General features: G+C 44.2%; 1 protein-coding gene across 1 annotated transcript; it reads left to right on the top strand.

The window, feature by feature from the left end:
* Positions 1 to 1,051: 1,051 nt before the first annotated feature.
* On the top strand, positions 1,052 to 20,879 carry LOC117422427 (synaptosomal-associated protein 23-like). The gene is made up of 8 exons (XM_034037447.3): positions 1,052 to 1,196; positions 6,288 to 6,400; positions 7,166 to 7,207; positions 8,858 to 8,906; positions 9,545 to 9,662; positions 16,195 to 16,344; positions 17,766 to 17,910; positions 18,590 to 20,879. The coding sequence occupies exons 2-8, from the start codon at positions 6,344 to 6,346 to the stop codon at positions 18,650 to 18,652; spliced, it is 624 nt and encodes a 207-aa protein (XP_033893338.2). The 5' UTR covers positions 1,052 to 1,196; positions 6,288 to 6,343; the 3' UTR covers positions 18,653 to 20,879.
* Positions 20,880 to 21,081: the final 202 nt, after the last annotated feature.

Here is a 21,081-nt window from a genome sequence, read left to right on the forward strand (position 1 = left end):
TCTTCCCCGTAGTTTGGACGTTGGAAGTTATTCACAACATTTCCATACTGTCCCAGTTTAAGGACTTAAAAATATGGTCTTTTTATATAGCTTCACATGTAATATTGGTATGGCCTACGGGTATCAGATTTTGACCAGGTAGCACAATTTGACGCTTTTACGTGTCATATTTTGCTACCACTACCAGTAGCACCTTTTGAGGAAGTAGTTGAGGAGTAGTTTTAATGAAGGGACTACAGCAGGCTGCTCAGGTAAATCAGACGAAGTCTGATCGATAGCTAGCATTTCTTGACTAAACGCGTTCTTAAGGAAATCGGAGTCCAAATGAAAACCACAATAGAAATTTGAAATTATTCCAGACATTCAAGTTGTTGTAAAACACTTAGCTCCGATTTGACATCACAAACATTTTAGATTTAATAGACCGGGTTTGTTAAGTAAGTGAGTCGCTCAGAGAAGCGCAGTGAGAACCCTCCTGAGCAGCTCGTGGGTTTGAAAGGGCGTGTAACTGCAGTGTACAAAAATGGAAACAATTAAAAGAGTTTTTTGCATATACACAAAATATTTATTTCAGCGCGCTTGTCCTTTCAGCTCTGTAGAAAATATATAGCATGAAATCATCCACAGAATCATAGAAAACTACAAGTTTACTGCGCTGTTTACATTTTCCTGCACAGCTGAAGAAGCGAATTTGCCCGAAACATCCTGAAATAAACAAAACATTTTTGTAGATACACAAAAACATACATTTAATTGTTTTCATTTATGTATATAGTTGGTTTGTTAAAACGTCCTTGCCTTGTTAAATAACGTTGGACTTTCTTGGGTGGCCAGTGTGTATTGGGTTAGGTATCGCTATCTTTTTATGCGTACGCATGAGACTTTAAATGATCAATTTAAATACAATGAGAATTCATAATTCTTGTCTTTTAGAGTGTAACTGCCTAAAATTGATAGCAAAAAGGTCCCCAAAACGACTGACTTGGAACGTCTGTAATAAAAAAAACACCGCTGCAATGCAATTGATGTTTAGAGTGATGTAATGGAGGAAACAATTGTGCACATGCGCAGAGCAAAGGCAACGAATCAGCCAGTATAAACTCACATGCGCAGTGGAGCTGGACACAAACTAAAGGAATTTTAGACCCTGTGGTGTTCGAACCGGGTTGCTAAATTCGAATTAATTAGGAATTCTGGTAAGTAAAAATTCCAAGGTTATAATTTGATTTATATTTTAGTCCAGCGTTTAGTCCTGGTTAGTTTTTGGTTTGTCAAGATAAAAAGTTGTGAGTTCGCATAAACTTTAAGTTTGTGTGTCTGACTGCAGTCCCGCTGGGGTGTTGTAACTGTATCGTGTTTTTTTACCCTTTAAAACAAAGCAAGTTATGCAATGGACCAATTTGTTATTTAGAAAGGAAGTTGAGTATGCCGCCGGGCCGTGTACTGTACTGTCTGTACGGTTGAAAACCCAAGGCTGTGTTGTGTAAACATGTAAAGAAAGTTTATGTCCGTGTATTTCTGTGCACTCCCAAGCTCGCTGTTATTGCATAGTGAAACACACAAAAAAACGTATTGACAAGGAAGTAGGGCAGTTTAATACCAGAACGATTAGAGATCTTAGATGTATTTGTTTTACTTCTGAACATTAGTTCTGATAATGTTTTGCAGCAAACTAACTCGCGACTGCGTGAGAGATTACACACCTCGGAATTCCGTACACGGTGCGCCACCGGCCATAAACTACCTTAAAAACGACATGTCTATCCTTCCTAAATAACACGAATATCTTTAGGAACAACTACTTGTTTTGTAAAGTAATTGATTCATTTTTTTTACAAAATTGCTCCGTTTGAATTTGAAGAAAGGGAGGAGGGAATTCTGAAAGAACGATAAAACGTTTTCTTGTTTTTCTTTGGGAAGTCAGTTCCTACGGGGCTGAACCCTGGACCTACAGGAAGGAAGTGTAGAAACACGAGACTTTTAGAACACAGCACAGTAATACCATCGGTACAAAAGTGGGTAATCCTGCCATTGTTTCTGGTAAGCTTGTTTGGGAGCCTTTAATGCGGTTACAGCAGTAAAGAGTCTCTCCTCCTGACTTCAGGATACACTCTGGATTTAAAAGGCTTGGGACATTACTCCAAACAGCAGGGTCTCAGCAGCAGGACTGTACAATCAAACCACAGCAAAGCCACCTCCAAGCGCTTCACAATCAAAAAAGAAAAAGGTTCTGTTGAACAAGACCAAACAAAAGTAAAATAAAATACAAATCAGTCAAATTAAACAAATATATACTCTTTTTCCATGCATTGTTTTAGTTCTCATGGTCCTGTATTCTAGAAAAATGATTTCTGATCTGACCTTTTCCACGTGTTTCAAACCTAAGTTACGTTATTGAATATGCTGTTAACCTGTATGCAACACTGTCTTTAAAGAGGATTTGAAGTGGGGGTTAACTCGTTGTGATGGAGCAGTTACTTGATTATCAATTTGTACTGCATTGTTCCATAGAGCAGTTTATTCTACTTTTAACTGCATTCCCCAAAAATCATTTAACTTGCAACAGCATGGGAGTCCATTTACACCCAGGCATGCACTGAGTCACTGCTGGGTTTTATTGAGGAATGCCCTTGGATTGCAAACCCCACCAGTCCATGCTTATCCTGGGATTATCCCTAGGAATAAATAGTTGATGCAACCCAGAGGGATTCCCCAGTGCTCTGAAATGCACAAATAAAATCAAGCTGTGGTTATTGACCAAACCAAGCCCTGGAAATGTAGATTAGCTTTAAAGGAAACCTCACTAACTGAAGAAAATGCCCCGCAGCACTGAGGGAGTAAGAGTCCCTCCCATTGCCATGTCCTGAGAGGAAGGGGAGTGCAGGATGGAGCAGTACATGTGTCTGGACCTCTTACTGTAGTTGAGCAGGAAACCTGGCTTGTGGTTTCCTACTTGTGGAAAAATGGTATCAATAATTCTGTACTGTTTGTGTGCAGATCTCAGACTAGGTCAGTTAGTTACGGGTTTGTCTGTCACTGTAGCCTCCTTGAACTGCAGTGTTGGACAGTACACTCTGAAGGGAGTGCATGTGGAATGCAAAGTGTTCTCTTAGTGATGTTTCATAATGGTCATTGTCCAATGAAAAGTAACCGTTTAGCTGCCTTGCAACCCCCCACTAGATCTCAGAAGCCAGTTTAGATTCAGACATAACATTAAATATGTACCGATGTTGAGCTCCATTAAACTCCTCTGTCCAACAGCGTGAATAGGGACCATTTTTACATTTGGTACACAGCTGTATTCTAAGATCTTCTTGTCGCATTTGATCTATTGGTATTGTCTCATAAAAATGAACTGTTCTGTGGCCACCACTTACTGTATCCGTGCTGGGATGCAGGAGAAAAGCGTTCCAGTTTAGTGGGTGTTCCAGTAGCTCTGGGAGCCCTTGCAGTAGCAGTGAGTGTTAATTAGCCTGTGAGGGTCTCTAGAGAGGGACAGTGCTGCTTAATTTGGACAGTTTCACAATTGCTGTTTAATCCAAACCCAGTACGTTGGCTTATTGACAGCTGCTATATGCAGGCTTGCTATGCATGAGATTCTTATTTATTCATTTTTGCAAGATAAATCGTACCAAAGGGAGATTCCTGATTGTGGAGAGCAAGTTTTTTGGGGGGTGAGGGGTATATGTTACAAGGTCCCAAAGAATAACTTGGAACAAATTGTCCATGCAAACCTTAATCAAATGTAGACATTGTTCACAGGTTTGTGTTTGGACATTGCAATGTTGCAGTAAGAGGCAGATCCTGGCTGTAGTTTCGGTAGCTCTGTGTGTGTGTGTGTGTGTGTGTGTGTGTGTGTGTGTGTGTGTGTGTGTGTGTCTGGTAAAGCAGACTGGGCGTTCCCTTCTTCCAGAGGCACGGTAGTTGCTGCTCCTGTAAATCCACACACAGCACATGCAGAGCAGTGTTTTGCATGTGTAGCTCAGGGAAAAAAAGCAGGATGCAACCTCTGGACAAACCTTTGAAGTCAGTAAGCTCCTTGGAGAGAAGCTGCAGGATGAAATCACTCTGGATCCAGGAAATCAAGCTGCAGCTATCGGCCGGGTGACATGCCAGGAGGAGACTGAAGTGTTGACCTGGCTATATGAATGAAAGTGAACTAGTGCCTCATTTCCACTGCAGACCACGGCCAAGAGAAATGTTACAGTGCTTTTTCCAAACGTGGCCAACCTCGGAAGCTCTTGTCCTGCATCAAAAGGTCACTGGGGAGATTGTGGGATAGTATTGGGATGTTTTAAAGAAACCCATAGCAGTGCTGTTCAGAAAAAAGAAATGGCTGCTGCAGTGAAGACGGCCTTCTCAAGATCCGATTGTCTGAACCCTCAAAGAAGCCGGATAGAAAGTGAATCTGATTGTTCTGTATCAGAACATAGCGATGACTATGAACTCTTTCTGGATTTCAGTCAGCCCAGATTTGTTAAAGGAATTTTTGTTTCTCCCATATGCCGTTGCAGTAACGAAAAAAGCTTGAAGTGCAGCTTTATTCCCCTGGGTGCTTCTTCTCCAGCGCACGCCTCCTTGCTGTGCAAGTTCCTTTGTGGCCAGGTCTGGCACTGTCGCGTATGACGTGGCAAGCCAGGCCAAAAAAAAGGGTCTGTGGCCAGCAGGGTGTTGGGGTGAAACTGGGTATATGTATACCATTCTGCTGTCTTTTCCTGTCTGCAGCACCACATTGCAAGTCTCTGTGCTTTTGTGAAAGAATATTACAGAAGCATCCTTTTTTAGGAATTTTTTTTTTTTTTTAGGAATCTCTACAGGATTCAAGTCCGTTGAGATGCAAACATTCCTTTTGTGGCCCAAGGTAGCTGACATCGTGCTCATGTTAAGCCATATCCTTGATCCAGACAGAGCGCACACTTTGAGATACTGCCTTCACATTTGATACATAGCTGTTTTCTATAATAGTTTGTGTTAAGTTCCACTAGCTGTGTTGTCCCTGCACCATTGTGTGTTTACACACATGCATTGTACTTCATGTCCACAAACGCCTACATCAGGGATGCCGTTTCCCTTGCATTGTGCATGCTTGTAAGTATGGAAATGAAGTATTTAAAGTCAATTCCGGCCAGCAGTAGGTGCAGTAATAAGTATGTTGCATGCAAAAATATTTTTTAAACTTTAATATTCATTAAATATTGGCTGCAATGTAACTGTTGTGGGGCAGCACTCAAAAGGGTCCCTTCCTTTTTATTTAACCTCTTGATCAGGATGTTGAATAGGGAACAAAAAAATAAAGGAAGCTGGTAAGCTGTCTGCGTTGGTGATCGGGCACTAGCGAGATGGCAGTGAAAGTTTGAGTAGCTGTGTAATGGCATCCTTTGAGGGTCTTATTGAGCCTGGCTCTACATCTGAGTGATTTGACCGCACAGTTTGTCGCTACAGTAGAATCCAGCTTGTAGAGTGTCAGGGCCGGGGATGCACAACGAGCTCGGCTGCTGGTTGAGTAGAGCACGGTCCTACTTGTGAGTGATGAGGGACTCTGCTTGCTTGAGTCCTGTTCTTGGTTGGCAGTCTTCCAGAGTGACTGCAATCTCAACTGCCTGCAGTGAGCAATCGGGTGGTAGATGTGTGGATCGTGTTGTGAGTAGGGGTATGGATAGGGTGTCGGGTTTAAACTTCTGTACACTTTGGTTTAGTTGCACGCTGTTTTCAAACAGTTTCTGAATGTGTTGGGGTGTAGAGAGTTCGGTGTAGCGACAGTGAAGGCAGCTTTAAAAATGTGAACTAACTGATAGCATCTTCACCGCTGATCTGAGTAAATATTTTGCTGAAATAAAGCTGCAGTGACTTCCTTGCTAATGCCTCATAAACTCCAGGCAACCACCTTTGTGCTGGGAAGTTTGTCATATAGATATTTAACATTACATGTTATTCATAATATAGTTATTCATAATATAGTTTTTGGAGCGTGTTCTTTTTTGCATTCGTTTAACATGTGGTGAATGTGGACCTGCTCTCGGAGGCAGCTGCAGCATGAGAGAATCACACCCCATTCACACACCCTGCAGTGAGTACATTCTTTAGTACTCTGAACAGCAAGTATGTATGCTGTGTTATGTAATTAATAGGCAACGTTTTTTAGGTGACCATGTATAAAATACAATAAATAGAGCCTGCCAAATGCAAGGTGGTTTCTGTTTCCAGTGCTGCATGTGTTGGGTAATGTTCTGTGGGTTTGTTTGTCTGCACTGCACTCTTCATCAACACAGACTCCTTCTCCCCCACAGACTTCTGGGAAGAGCACAGAGCTGTTGCAGCGGCTGCCGTCTCCAAATCCGGCACCATGGCGGACATGACAGTGGAGGATATCAACCTGCGGGCCAACCAGCTGACAGATGAGGTGTGTGCTGTAGGCAGGGCGGGGGGGCTAGTGTAACCAAGGATGTAAAAGAGGATTGAACTAAGCCATTCTTACTTTGTTAACACAAAGAATATTCTCTTGTTTTTCCTGTGGATAATTGTTTCCCAAACTCCCCCGTTAACTCTTGATATTTCCCACCCTTACAAGCTGCTCTTTTAAGGCCTTTTCACACCGTTCATTTCCAAAGCAGTCTGCTACTGTGGACAAACATTCTAGAATTGGAGAGCGAGTCTAAATACAAACCATTTGTGACCCATGGAGGCATTCAGACACTCTGCCGCTGGTCGTGTGGGTTTGTAGATAAGGCTGAGAGAGAGGCAGATACTGCACAGTCAAGTTCACAGTAATCTTAACCCACAGAACCAACAGCTGACTGTTTGAATAAGCAAATAAAGTGGCAGTCTTCCAGCAAATAAGAAAATAAGTACACAGAGCGAGAACCACCTTGTGATATTTTCTCCCCTCAGGGCTGTTTCTGTGCCTTTGCATCACAGATATCCTTGCAAGTTCTTGAAATGTATTCAGAGGCAAAATTGACTTTATATTCTTTCACATAACAGGATTTATAAATGACTATCTACAAAGATACAAGCCATGGTGATCTGCTCTTCCATTCTACTGCTAGGTCTCATTGATTTGTGTTTCCCATCATGGCTGAGGATGAATGTTAGTGCCGCAGTGTGCTGTAGATTGTACTCCTGTCTGTTGTCTGTGTGTCCCTGACCAGTTCTTTCTTGTTCACAGTCCCTGGAAAGCACCAGGAGGATGCTGCAGATGGCAGAGGAGGTACGCATGCGCTTCTCTTTAATAATATTCTCTATACTGTATGCTATCGAAACTAAATGCGTTGTGCATACATTTTTATAAATGGCATGATGAATGTAAAAATGTACTTCCTTTTGGACCGGATCCAGACTACCCCCACGTGACCTATTGACCTGACCCATGTGCACTGTTTAACTGGGTACATGTGGGACACCAATAGTCTTGCAGAATGGTCATTTACTGCGCCGTTCCAGAATTTTGGGCAGACAAAAGGTTATACCTGCCAAAGCAAATATACATAGAGCTCACCAGGTGAGGTTACATCTCCCTGTCAAAATATCATGCTGCTGTGTATGCAAGTGTGTAAACATCTTTGCCATGTCTTGCATATGCACTCCTCTTCAAGCATGGGCAGAGCACTCAGATCTGCGTCTCGAGTGATGTGCAGACACCGTAATAAAAGCAGAGCAAAGTGAGGGTCAAGAATTGCAAAGTGTTGTGAAGCATATTCATAAGCATGGCACAAGGGTAAACTATTGAAAATGCATGGTATACCCAGGGGGGAACATGGTAAAACTGCAAAAATACTGGGCAGTGCACAGCCAGCATGATAAAACAAAGAGTAACTGCATTGTCACAGGAAATGCTACACACCCAAGTGTAAGCACGTGCAAATGTGGATTGGATTGCACTTCCCTTTTTAATATTGAAATGCGTAGTGCATTAAACAGGAAGAGACAGTGATAAGACTCTCTCGAGACATGGATGGGTTCAACTTCAAAATCTAAACAAAACAGTAGTTTTACTGGTATAACTTGAGGGTTGGTTCACCTTTGCTTGTTGGTGTCTGAAACCTGTATACAACGTGTTGTTGTACTAAGAGCATGTAATGCTGAATACAGGTTGCGTGTGATTCTCTGTCTTGTTATGAGTGACCCAGTCTTCAGATCCCCCTGCATGTAAATCACCAATACACTGAGTGCGGAACCCGCTCTGTGAAAACTCTCTGCAGCTTGTGTGATGTATGTGAGAGCTGGAAGGAAACAGTTAACATACAGTGTGATTGTGCTTGACTGGATCAGTTCAAGAGCTCATGCTAATTTAAAGTGTGCAAGATCTAGATACTGCCAGTACTGATTCATTTTTTTATTATATATATATAATGAGGCCACTGCTGTTAATAACCTTGATTTTCATGGTTTGCATTAAATGTACAAATATATAGCCTACTCCAGTATGAATATATTTGTAACTTTACTCCATGCCAAGTGGACCAAAGTTTAAGTATGCCCACATATTTTTTTCATGATGAACTGATCAATCCTGTACTTCACACTTACTGTGTGTCTGAGGTGACGAGGGTATTACTGACTCCCCTGAAGACATGAATGTTTTGGGATCACATTTTAAACTGTGGATGGCTGTTTCTGAGTGCAGGATCTTCTGCATGTTAGCCGGATGCAAGTCACGGTGGTTGACTTTCTCAGTTTTATATTGACTGCAGGCGTGCTTGTTGTATCTGTACTGTGTGTGTGTGGTGCAGAAGCAGTGGGGTTTGGCTGTGACTGTGATTGGGAGGTACTATTTCAGCAGCAGAGTTTGAGTGATTGTTTAGACAGGTGGTTTGTGTCCCCTGATCCTGACGCCCCCCTCCTGTCCTTCTGTCTGCAGAGCAAAGAGACTGGAGTGAAAACCCTCACCATGCTGGACGAGCAGGGAGGTGAGTTCACTCAGTGCGGTCCGGTCTGCGTTTTCAGAATGAGTCTGATTATTCTGTATTGAAAAGCACAATGATTCAGCAAGAATAGAATTGATACGACTACCATTTCATCAACAAATACAACTGATCTATTGAAATCTGAGCAAGATTAAAACCTAAGATGTATTCGATTTTTATTTATTTTCATTTAAAATATTTTAAAGAGAACCTTGGTATAGGTGTGAAATATGAAGTTCTCCTAACTAATGTGTTTTTCTGCTACACCAGAAAGTAACCGTTAACATGTAACCCTGCAATATTCTGCACCTAGCAAAGAAACGGTAAAAAATACCACACTGGATTACATAGAACAACATTTAATACCTTTTTTAGGGTATCCATTAAAATGGTAGTTTAAGATTCATTAGCAGATGAATTAACCTTAAATAGTAGACCACCATAATAAATTAGATTGAGGTAACTAAGGTTGGAGATGGAGGGTGCAAATGAGTTCATTAGAATAAGATGGTCCAATGTGAACCTAGGTAGGAAGATGTATTTTTAAAGTGTGTTTTAGCCTACCCTCCCTCCCGTCCTCCCACAACTTCCTGTGCCTGATCCTGAACTCCAGGGAATTAATGCGCTGTCCGTTCTTTTAGAGCAACTGCACCGCGTGGAGGAAGGAATGGACCAGATCAACGAGGACATGAAGCATGCTGAGAAGAACCTGACAAACCTGACCAAGTGCTGTGGGCTGTGTGTGTGTCCCTGCGACAGGTAGCTCTGTGTGTGTGTGTGTGTGTGTGTGTGTGTGTGTGTGTCCCTGCGACAGGTAGCTCTGTGTGTGTGTGTCCCTGCGACAGGTAGATCTGTGTGTCTGTGTGTGTGTGTCCCTGCGACAGGTAGCTCTGTGTGTCTATGTGTGTGTGTGTCCCTGCGACAGGTAGCTCTGTGTGTGTGTGTGTCCCTGCGACAGGTAGCTCTGTGTGTCTGTGTGTGTGTGTCCCTGCGACAGGTAGCTCTGTGTGTCTGTGTGTCCCTGCGACAGGTAGCTCTGTGTGTCTGTGTGTGTGTGTCCCTGCGACAGGTAGCTCTGTGTGTGTGTGTGTCCCTGCGACAGGTAGCTCTGTGTGTGTGTGTCCCTGCGACAGGTAGCTCTGTGTGTGTGTGTGTGTGTCCCTGCGACAGGTAGCTCTGTGTGTGTGTGTGTGTGTGTCCCTGCGACAGGTAGCTCTGTGTGTGTGTGTGTGTCCCTGCGACAGGTAGCTCTGTGTGTCTGTGTGTGTGTGTCCCTGCGACAGGTAGCTCTGTGTGTCTGTGTGTGTGTGTCCCTGCGACAGGTAGCTCTGTGTGTCTGTGTGTGTGTCCCTGCGACAGGTAGCTCTGTGTCTGTGTGTGTGTCCCTGCGACAGGTAGCTCTGTGTGTCTGTGTGTGTGTGTCCCTGCGACAGGTAGCTCTGTGTGTCTGTGTGTGTGTGTGTCCCTGCGACAGGTAGCTCTGTGTGTCTGTGTGTCCCTGCGACAGGTAGCTCTGTGTGTCTGTGTGTGTGTGTGTCCCTGCGACAGGTAGCTCTGTGTGTCTGTGTGTCCCTGCGACAGGTAGCTCTGTGTGTCTGTGTCTGTGTGTCCCTGCGACAGGTAGCTCTGTGTGTCTGTGTGTGTGTGTCCCTGCGACAGGTAGCTCTGTGTGTCTGTGTGTGTGTGTCCCTGCGACAGGTAGCTCTGTGTGTCTGTGTGTGTGTGTGTCCCTGCGACAGGTAGCTCTGTGTGTGTGTGTGTGTCCCTGCGACAGGTAGCTCTGTGTGTGTGTGTCCCTGCGACAGGTAGCTCTGTGTGTGTGTGTGTGTGTCCCTGCGACAGGTAGCTCTGTGTGTGTGTGTGTGTGTGTGTGTGTGTCCCTGCGACAGGTAGCTCTGTGTGTGTGTGTGTCCCTGCGACAGGTAGCTCTGTGTGTGTGTGTGTCCCTGCGACAGGTAGCTCTGTGTGTGTGTGTGTCCCTGCGACAGGTAGCTCTGTGTGTGTGTGTGTGTGTGTCCCTGCGACAGGTAGCTCTGTGTGTCTGTGTGTCCCTGCGACAGGTAGCTCTGTGTGTGTGTGTGTGTGTGTCCCTGCGACAGGTAGCTCTGTGTGTGTGTGTCCCTGCGACAGGTAGCTCTGTGTGTGTGTGTCCCTGCGACAGGTAGCTCTGTGTGTGTGTGTGTGTGTCCCTGCGACAGGTAGCTCTGTGTGTGTGTGTGTGTGTGTGTGTCCCTGCGACAGGTAGCTCTGTGTGTGTGTGTGTCCCTGCGACAGGTAGCTCTGTGTGTGTGTGTCCCTGCGACAGGTAGCTCTGTGTGTCTGTGTGTGTGTGTCCCTGCGACAGGTAGCTCTGTGTGTCTGTGTGTGTGTCCCTGCGACAGGTAGCTCTGTGTCTGTGTGTGTGTCCCTGCGACAGGTAGCTCTGTGTGTCTGTGTGTGTGTGTGTCCCTGCGACAGGTAGCTCTGTGTGTCTTTGTGTGTGTGTCCCTGCGACAGGTAGCTCTGTGTGTCTGTGTGTGTGTGTCCCTGCGACAGGTAGCTCTGTGTGTCTGTGTGTGTGTCCCTGCGACAGGTAGATCTGTGTGTCTGTGTGTGTGTGTCCCTGCGACAGGTAGCTCTGTGTGTCTGTGTGTGTGTGTGTCCCTGCGACAGGTAGCTCTGTGTGTGTGTGTGTCCCTGCGACAGGTAGCTCTGTGTGTCTGTGTGTGTGTGTGTCCCTGCGACAGGTAGCTCTGTGTGTCTGTGTGTCCCTGCGACAGGTAGCTCTGTGTGTCTGTGTGTGTGTGTCCCTGCGACAGGTAGCTCTGTGTGTCTGTGTGTGTGTGTCCCTGCGACAGGTAGCTCTGTGTGTCTGTGTGTGTGTGTGTCCCTGCGACAGGTAGCTCTGTGTGTGTGTGTGTGTCCCTGCGACAGGTAGCTCTGTGTGTGTGTGTCCCTGCGACAGGTAGCTCTGTGTGTGTGTGTGTGTCCCTGCGACAGGTAGCTCTGTGTGTGTGTGTGTGTGTGTGTCCCTGCGACAGGTAGCTCTGTGTGTGTGTGTGTCCCTGCGACAGGTAGCTCTGTGTGTGTGTGTGTCCCTGCGACAGGTAGCTCTGTGTGTGTGTGTGTGTGTGTGTCCCTGCGACAGGTAGCTCTGTGTGTCTGTGTGTCCCTGCGACAGGTAGCTCTGTGTGTCTGTGTGTGTGTGTGTCCCTGCGACAGGTAGCTCTGTGTGTCTGTGTGTCCCTGCGACAGGTAGCTCTGTGTGTCTGTGTGTGTGTGTCCCTGCGACAGGTAGCTCTGTGTGTCTGTGTGTGTGTGTCCCTGCGACAGGTAGCTCTGTGTGTCTGTGTGTGTGTGTGTCCCTGCGACAGGTAGCTCTGTGTGTGTGTGTGTGTCCCTGCGACAGGTAGCTCTGTGTGTGTGTGTCCCTGCGACAGGTAGCTCTGTGTGTGTGTGTGTGTGTCCCTGCGACAGGTAGCTCTGTGTGTGTGTGTGTGTGTGTGTCCCTGCGACAGGTAGCTCTGTGTGTGTGTGTGTCCCTGCGACAGGTAGCTCTGTGTGTGTGTGTGTCCCTGCGACAGGTAGCTCTGTGTGTGTGTGTGTCCCTGCGACAGGTAGCTCTGTGTGTGTGTGTGTCCCTGCGACAGGTAGCTCTGTGTGTGTGTGTGTGTGTGTCCCTGCGACAGGTAGCTCTGTGTGTCTGTGTGTCCCTGCGACAGGTAGCTCTGTGTGTGTGTGTGTGTGTGTCCCTGCGACAGGTAGCTCTGTGTGTGTGTGTCCCTGCGACAGGTAGCTCTGTGTGTGTGTGTCCCTGCGACAGGTAGCTCTGTGTGTGTGTGTGTGTGTCCCTGCGACAGGTAGCTCTGTGTGTGTGTGTGTGTGTGTCCCTGCGACAGGTAGCTCTGTGTGTGTGTGTGTCCCTGCGACAGGTAGCTCTGTGTGTGTGTGTCCCTGCGACAGGTAGCTCTGTGTGTCTGTGTGTGTGTGTCCCTGCGACAGGTAGCTCTGTGTGTCTGTGTGTGTGTCCCTGCGACAGGTAGCTCTGTGTGTGTGTGTGTGTCCCTGCGACAGGTAGCTCTGTGTGTGTGTGTGTGTCCCTGCGACAGGTAGCTCTGTGTGTGTGTGTGTGTGTCCCTGCGACAGGTAGCTCTGTGTGTGTGTGTCCCTGCGACAGGTAGCTCTGTGTGTGTGTGTCCCTGCGACAGGTAGCTCTGTGTGTGTGTGTGTGTGTGTGTGTGTGTGTGTGTGTGTGTGTGTGTGTCCCTGTGACAGGTACCCTTGCTCTCTACAGCACCAGCCCCAAGAACGTCTGCTGTTCCCCCGTGCGCGCGCACGTCGTCTTTAGGGTTCTTTACAATTGATGTGTCTTTCTCTCTCAGGGGGAGTAATTGCATTTCTTTTGAAGTTTAAGTAAATCCTTAGTCTGTGTGACACCAGGAAAGTTTTGGGCAACCTTCCTGCAACAACTTGTGATATTTTTATGATTGTGTTTTTACCGTGTGAATAGTTCAAGCCGCAATACCTGCACAATCTTGGGTTAAGCTTTACTAGAAAGCTGCTTGAAAATGTACAACAGAAAAAATTACCACCTGGTGTGTGTTATTTGCTACCTTGCAATAATTACCCTCCAGGTGGCATTCCGTTTAAACTAAAGGTTATTTTTTTAATATAACTTTTCTTTACAAATAGCAGCACTTCATGGTATTGTAATGCATGGTATGTTTTGGATGCAGGGTAATTGCCTGTAAATCATGCTAAATATTAACCCCACAGTTTCAGCTGGGGATGCACAAGCATGTTCTCTGTATGTCTTTCCTTCTTCCTCTGTACGGGGGGAGGGGAGCTTCTTCTAACAAACTCTGGCAACCCAACCTGGGCACTATACTATACCAGCATAGGGGTAGAAGATATTTACATGGTTTATCTGCACAGTCTAATTGAATTGATGTGAAAGTCCTCTGTGTCCGCATATATTGTGCATGTAACACTTTCTCACTGGATGGGCTTGGGGTTTAAAGCGAGTCGAGTGCATACGGTTCAGAAGCTGTGGTTCCCTGAACCCCGTTGAGCTCAGATTAGAAACGATCAATTACAAGTGGGGGCCATTCCTTGTGCACGACTACGTAGTAATTGAAAAATCTAAAACATTTTACTTTTGTGCAAAAAGGATAATGTCATTGCAAAGGACAATGCTGTTACATATACAAGCAGTGAAAAAAGTCTTCTGAATTGCCTACTAGGGTGTTGCGGCACAGATTGCCTGTGCTCGGTGTTGAGTAGCAGTGTGCTACACTGCATTATTTTGAAGTTCACAGCCGCCCCTGCTGATGAGAACAGGAGGGGCGTGGCTGTGAAACCTGTTGGGTAAGAACTGTTGATATGCCTGTGTTTCTTCCCTGCTACTTTGAACACAGAACAGATGCACAAAACCCTGGTACTTTCAGAACAAGTAGTCATTGTGTTTTAGGGAAGCTTTGGAGTGAGGGCACACACAAACAAAATAATGACAAAACAGTTACCTCTACAGAAAGGAGTTCTGCATGAAGGGGGTGGAGATCAATGATGATGCCAATAAAATAGATTTTGAAGCCCCGATTATCACTATGAACTGTTGGTGCCCTAAAAAAAAAACTTATGGGTCATATTGATAAAGCATTTACCCAAGTGTTAAATTTAACATTTCTATTTAATGGTGTTTGCAGTCATTTAGAGTTCAAAATGATTGTAAACCTCATAATGAGATAGATCTAAATTAATTTGGGCTGTCCATTAATTGCAGTTAATTTCTTTCTTTTTTTCTTTTAACGCACATTAATCGCAGTCCTCTGTCTTGATCCTCTTGGCATACCGGAGTTCGTTCCCAGCGGCACCATTTTAATATACTGGAGCGCCTGCCACGCAATGAGTGCAGTCTGCGTTTGCATAGGAAGTATTGAAAGTGAAGGACTTGTGAATGGGAAGTTTATTTAAAAAAACAAAAACTGACGTATCTAGATTGAAACTTTGAAGCACCATCTGCATGCTAAACACGCTTTCACTTCTCAAAATACACTTTCTAGCAACAACACAACAAATGAAACCCGTCCGTTTCAACAGAGTACACTTTGATACAGTCGGCGATGCCTCGGGAGAAGTAAAAATATCCTGAATAAGACGACCTTGGTGAAAAGAATAATAATGAAATCACATCACATTATGATTGAATCCATAATCTAAAATACAAGTCAATTGTTTTCTTATTTTTATTCCTAAACAAAATGAATCGCTGTTTCTACATGAAATGAAATGACGTCTTATTACAAGGCGAGGCATCTGCGATGTTGACATGTCAAACTTAAAATAAATTTTAAAAAGTGGTGTAAAAAGCTTTGTGTGTGTGGCCTGATACAGTGAGTGCTTGTAATAAATTCTCTGGGCTCTCATTGCTGAGCAGTTGTCCATTAGGTTGTGTACATGGCTAACACTGTCTGTTCTGATCTGTTCATTGCACCCTGTCTCCTCTCTTCCTTGCTCTGTTGCTCCTAACTTGTGCTAACCCTCTCTTGCTAACCTCTGGATCGGCCCCTAGTTTGGGTGTGGGATCTGTCGGCTTGTGGGACTCCCTCTGCTGATAATCTGCCTGTGCTGGCGTCTCTCTGCTGAGCAGGTGACAATCATTTCTTTACAAGTAGTTCACACTGTGTGCTCTGTTAATGCAGCTGTGAAGCTGAAGTGCATGTTTTCTACATTAGATGTATTACTGCTGTCATGAGCCTCCCTCATACAGAGACACACACATGTACTAAACTTTGAGGATTACTCTTGTCCAGTGTTGGCTGATTTCATTTGTCACTTGAGCCAGATTCAAACCCTGGAGTAGGCGAGAGGCTGGTGAATTAGCTCTTCTAATATGGGTTTAACTCAAGTATGAAGTCTCCAATGCAAAATTATGAGAATTTAAGTCTTCTAGCCATTATATAACTTTACAAAAAGATAGTCCCTAAATAACACATCCGTGTCTTGCACTAAAAATGAAATACAAATTGACATTGATTCACGTATTTATATATTGGTATTAGTTTACAGGTCTACAGTTTTGAGTGGTTATTTTTCATTGACCTGTATCGGGTCTGCAGTGTTGATAGACTTAATGCCACTAGTGCTAGTCCTTGCCCCTGACCACTCCATGGTGTCTGTAGTGTTAATAGCTAATACAGTTGGTGGTAGTCCTTGCCCCTGACCACTCCATGATGTCTGATGGTAACTTCATCATCACTTCTGTGTTTCTCTTGCCGTTGCTGCAAATTTGACCCTGCTGTGTTTCCTGCAGAGCGAAGAACTTCGAGGTGAGCGACCGCTACAAGAAAACCTGGGGCACCAGCACAGAGAGCTCTGCCAACGTGGTGTCCAGTCAGCCCTCCGGCACCACCCAGAATGGACAGCAGACCTCGGGAGGACCAGGGGGACCCTACATCAAGAGGTACTGCTCACTGGCATTGGACATGCACTGCTGAATCAATCAAGCCCTACAGGGCATGCACTGCTTAATCAATCAAGCTGTCCATGAGAGTACTTGACAAGGACTGCTTGTCTGAAACGCAGCACAATGTGTTGAAGTCCCTGAGCTGTTAGGGGTGTAACGATGCACCCGTACAGAGTCTAAAGGTTAAATTCAATCGATACACTATCAGCCGGCTCAGTACAAAGAGATATTAATATAAGAGAACTTAACAAAACACACAGGTTCACATCCTGGCTATGGAGTCGCCGGTCTTAGAGCTGGGGACTAAGCTAGTTGAAATATTTCAGTAATCGATATCCCGTTTTATTGAATGTTTTACATTGCTACTTTCAAAAAAAGCAATTAAAACTTCAATTTATTTTGCAAGTTCACAATAGTAAAGACAATTAATTTCATGTTTTATTAATTGTATCATAACCCTTGTAGGAGGTATGTGTCTGTGGCAAAGTGGTAATTTAGTAGCAGGTGTATATCAGGTGCAGTGCGGACAACAAAGTACAGGTGAAATGAAGGTTTTAATGATTTAAAATCCAATTGTCTGATGACCAGCCAGAAAACAATAATGACCTGGCAATACACGGCAATGTGTATTGCACAGTAATGAAAAAAGGGTTGCAGTCCCGCAAACAATAAACACGGTACAAAACACACACAATTAGACACACACACGATCACAGGTCCAAAGTGAGTGCTCTCAGTGCTTGTGGTGAAGTACAATATATTACGTGCTATTGGTGAAAAACAAGTGCTGTGGTGATCCGGCTTTGTGCTGGCCCCTGGCGACCGCTCCGGATTTGTGTTTCGCCGTCTAGTGCTATTTAACAAAAAAAACACAGACCGTTACTAAACAGAAAATACCAACAAAACACTCACAAATTCTTAATTTTTATTTTGGGGATATCTCCCAGTCCTTCCAGTCTCCTCGTATCTCTGAAACCCAAGCGAAGGAAAAGATTTACAATCCCACGGCCCCTTTTATGCGATCATGCATGACCCCTTGGTAAACTATTTCAGCTGACTGGTCAATACATTCCCGCACTGGAGTCTTGTCTTCTTCCAGGCTGACTGACCTCCTGACCCAGGGAATGAACTGTCAGGACAACCTGTCCAAAGCCTTTCCCTTTCGCTACTTAATACCCTCACAAGTCGAGAGGGAGATTTACAACCAGAACTCATTATCTTTCTGTCACAATGTCGTATCGTTGATACATGCCCCTACCAGCTGGGGGTGCATATCCCTGAATGAGGATATCCTGGAGTGGCAGCCCGTCTGACTGCATGTCTTCAGAACCTAGAGAACTGCATGTCCAGATGGGATGGAATGAGGACCTTTAGCTCAAGCTGTTGAGTGTGTGAGCGTCAGGGATTTACTGTTGCAGGATAACGAACGATGCCCGGGAGGATGAGATGGAGGAGAACCTGGACCAGGTGGGCAGCCTCATCGGGAACCTGAAGAACATGGCATTGGACATGGGCACCGAGATCGAGAAGCAGAACAACCAGATCGACCGCATCACCGTGAAGGTCAGCTGCTTTCTGATGTGCCCTCGTGGGGCGCAGTGCCCAGGGGATGCACTTTAAGAATATCCATTTACTCTCTGAAGTGCTAAATACATTGCCACATTGGTAGTGTGTCAAGTAACCCTCTTAAAATGCTAATTCCAAATGGCTGCTAAATAAGGCATTGAGTCCACAATTGCAGCACATACGCACTGATAACTTTACAGAGTTTTAGTTGATATATTGAACTTGGAGAAATGCATGCTTATAGTGCTTTTATATACAAACCGGAAATTCAGTAGCATTGTTGTTGAATTCACAAAGTACAGAAAGACTACCCCTGGGATAGCTGATTTAGTAGTTTGTGTCTTCTACTAAAAGTTAAATAAATGTGGGCATAGTAATTCATATTTGTGTATTAGATTAGTTTATTGGTCTGCTGTCTTGAGTGGTTACCATTCATAGAACTGTATACAGGGTTGTGTTTTTGAAAGAGAATTAGACAGACAGTCCATTTCATTTAGGAAGTTTCTTTGATTTTTTATAACTTGTATTTGATTGATTCAAAGTGTGACAGTAATATAGATCTAATGGCAAACAACAAAACAAGATACTACATGTTTAATTTAAAAAGGGGACTTCAGTACAGAGCAGTTAATACAACTGATGCAGTTTAAGCAAGAGCTCATTCTTTGTTTTTCAGGCTGAAACAAACAAAGTGCGCATTGATGAGGCCAACCAGAGAGCGAATAAACTCATCAAGTAGATAGAGCACTTCTGTGGGGTGAGGAAAAGAGCAACCTTTGACCCCTCCTTCTGGACCTCGAGCATTCTCCAGCTTCCACTTCAGTCTGGACTCTCTTCCTACAGGATATCTATCCCCTCCTCTCCTCCTTTACAAAATCAAGCCAGGGTGCTCATTGCAGCGACGGGATGTGTGAAGGTGGCACTAGGAATGGCAGGGCAGTCTGGGATTGCCTTCCAATCTGAACAAGAATTTACACGAGTCACACAGCAGTGCAGCACTTAAGAAACGGGTCTGTGCCTCAGAAATGCCAGAGATGGTAGAGTTGGGGATGTACAACCTGATGACTGTGTCCCCTACACAAGCCTGTCAGAAATGCTAATAACCAACACTGAGATGGTTAAACATGTTTTGGCCACAAAAAATATTCAAAAAGAAAACACACTTATTTTAGATAAACACATTTATTCCAGGAATTTCAACTCCTTCCATGCAGCATAGTGTAGCTGTGGTTGCTCACCCCTGATTATTAACCCCTGATTATTAACCTTGATTTTAATGATTGAGCATGTAAAGTTAAAGAAATGTTATTTGCAGGAAACAGCCATATAACCCCAGCTAGTTAACCCTAACCATCCCACCCCTGGGGTTATATGGCTGTTTCCTGCAATTAACATTTCTGAAACTTTACATGCTCAATCATTAAAATCAAGGTTGTCCAGTAAAACTTCTCGGCTTTTCGGCCTGGGGCCTGAGTCTGTCCAGCGTATTGGAGTTTTTCAGCGTATCGGTTACAATACAGTAAGTAAGCAATCAATACAGTAAGTAAGCAATCAATACAGTAAGTTGTACATTTTCTAGTGGCAATTTGAGATCGTCACACTTTACAGCTATCACATTTTAAATTATGCCGTCATATTTCTGTATAAAAAAAGTGCATGCATTTAAAAAAATAATGTCGAGTACTTGCACATCATTCAGTTAAGTTTGTGTCTGCAGTAGCTTGAGATTTTACCAGCATCATAGCGCTGAATTTGTTGGTAAGCATGATGTCAATAATTTAAAGAATGCCTCAGCCCTCCCTCATTTATGGAAGTCGGTTTTACAGCAAAATGTTCCTTGTGTAGAGTGGGAATAGGGTACCTTTTTGTTTGAACCGTTTACGTCTCCTCTAAAATTATAATGCGTTCGGTGCAGCCCAGAGAGTAACATCCACTGGGATATTAAAGGCAGGGCAGGTTGTTGTGAAGCCAATAGACCTTTGGGTTCTGCACAGAGTAACCTCTCCTCTCGCAGTCTTAATGATTTTTGCTTGTTTTAAAAACTGTTCTAGCGCTAACGATTTTAAAAAGTATCTGTTTGATCCCAACCACTCCCATGTCCCTATAGGATTTCAATGATGACTCCTAACCAGGTGACTTCACACTGGTTTTTGGCAGTATAATCTGTTTATGCAATGGGGATTCAAAAACCTGTATAGGGATGAAACTTGTCTGGAAGGAGGAGTAGATCATGGGACAGACGAGTGTGTTGTTGCCACCTCGCACCTTGGCACTGAATACCATATTATGCAAGGCAGATTAACCAGGCTGCTTAAAACAGACAATTGGATAACCCTGCAGGCCACTCGCCACACTGTGCTTGCTGTTCCTGTGAGCTGCTGCATTGCACACTGGGTAGTGATGTCATTGCAGAACCCTAGCAGTTCTGGGAACAGAGGTGGTCACATTGAGTAAAGACATGCTTGGATGCTGCTCGCTATGATTCTAGATGCGAGTCAGGTGTCAGCCTCTTCCCCATGGTCTTCTGTCCGTTCCTGCCATTGCTGTACTGGGCTTATTGATCCCTGGCATGTCTCTGAACCTGTCAAGTGACTTTAGAACCATTCTGTATAATGAAATCAGACCCTGCAAAAATGTACCGCTTCAGTTTCTACACAAGAAATGTTGCTGCTGAAATTTAATGTAGGAAAGAAATTTAGTTGGGCTTTTTTCTTTTGTTTATTCTTTTGTCATATTTTTAAAAAAAATGCAAATATTCATTTAGATCTCTGTAGTAATTGTGAAATTCACTGCTTTGTAGTTTGTTTGTTTGTGGAATATTGTCTCTGCATAAATTGTTATGCGATTCAAGAAAAGTGCCTTTTTCACAGTAACGTATAGCAACAATTCATTTTAATTGATACCTTCATTCTGAGCCTTTCACTGTATACAGTTATGTCTATTGTTTTAATAAAGTTTAATTCAGATATGCTGTGAGTTTTATTTTTTAAAGTGAGACTGCTAATTGATTGAAACTGTGTCCCAGAGGTGCAAGATTAGTTTTACTACACCACCTATCGCAAAATGCAACCACGAGTGATAAACACTCAGGTCCACTTTTCTAATAAACTCCCAGATTACAGTGCAGTTTTCAACTGAGCTTTTTGTACCTTGGACTTTGGACAAATG

Source organism: Acipenser ruthenus, chromosome 15 (genome assembly GCF_902713425.1).
Source record: "Acipenser ruthenus chromosome 15, fAciRut3.2 maternal haplotype, whole genome shotgun sequence".
Classification (NCBI taxonomy): Eukaryota; Metazoa; Chordata; class Actinopteri; order Acipenseriformes; family Acipenseridae; genus Acipenser; species Acipenser ruthenus.

What these genes read in the sequence shown, in the direction of transcription:
- LOC117422427 (XM_034037447.3), top strand. Translation starts at nt 6,344, where the DNA reads ATGGCGGACATGACAGTGGAGGATATCAACCTGCGGGCCAACCAGCTG. An exon ending in TGCTGCAGATGGCAGAGGAG is followed by an intron (nt 7,208 to 8,857) that starts GTACGCATGCGC and finishes TTCTGTCTGCAG; the next exon opens with AGCAAAGAGACTGGAGTGAA. An exon ending in TGTGTGTGTCCCTGCGACAG is followed by an intron (nt 9,663 to 16,194) that starts GTAGCTCTGTGT and finishes TGTTTCCTGCAG; the next exon opens with AGCGAAGAACTTCGAGGTGA.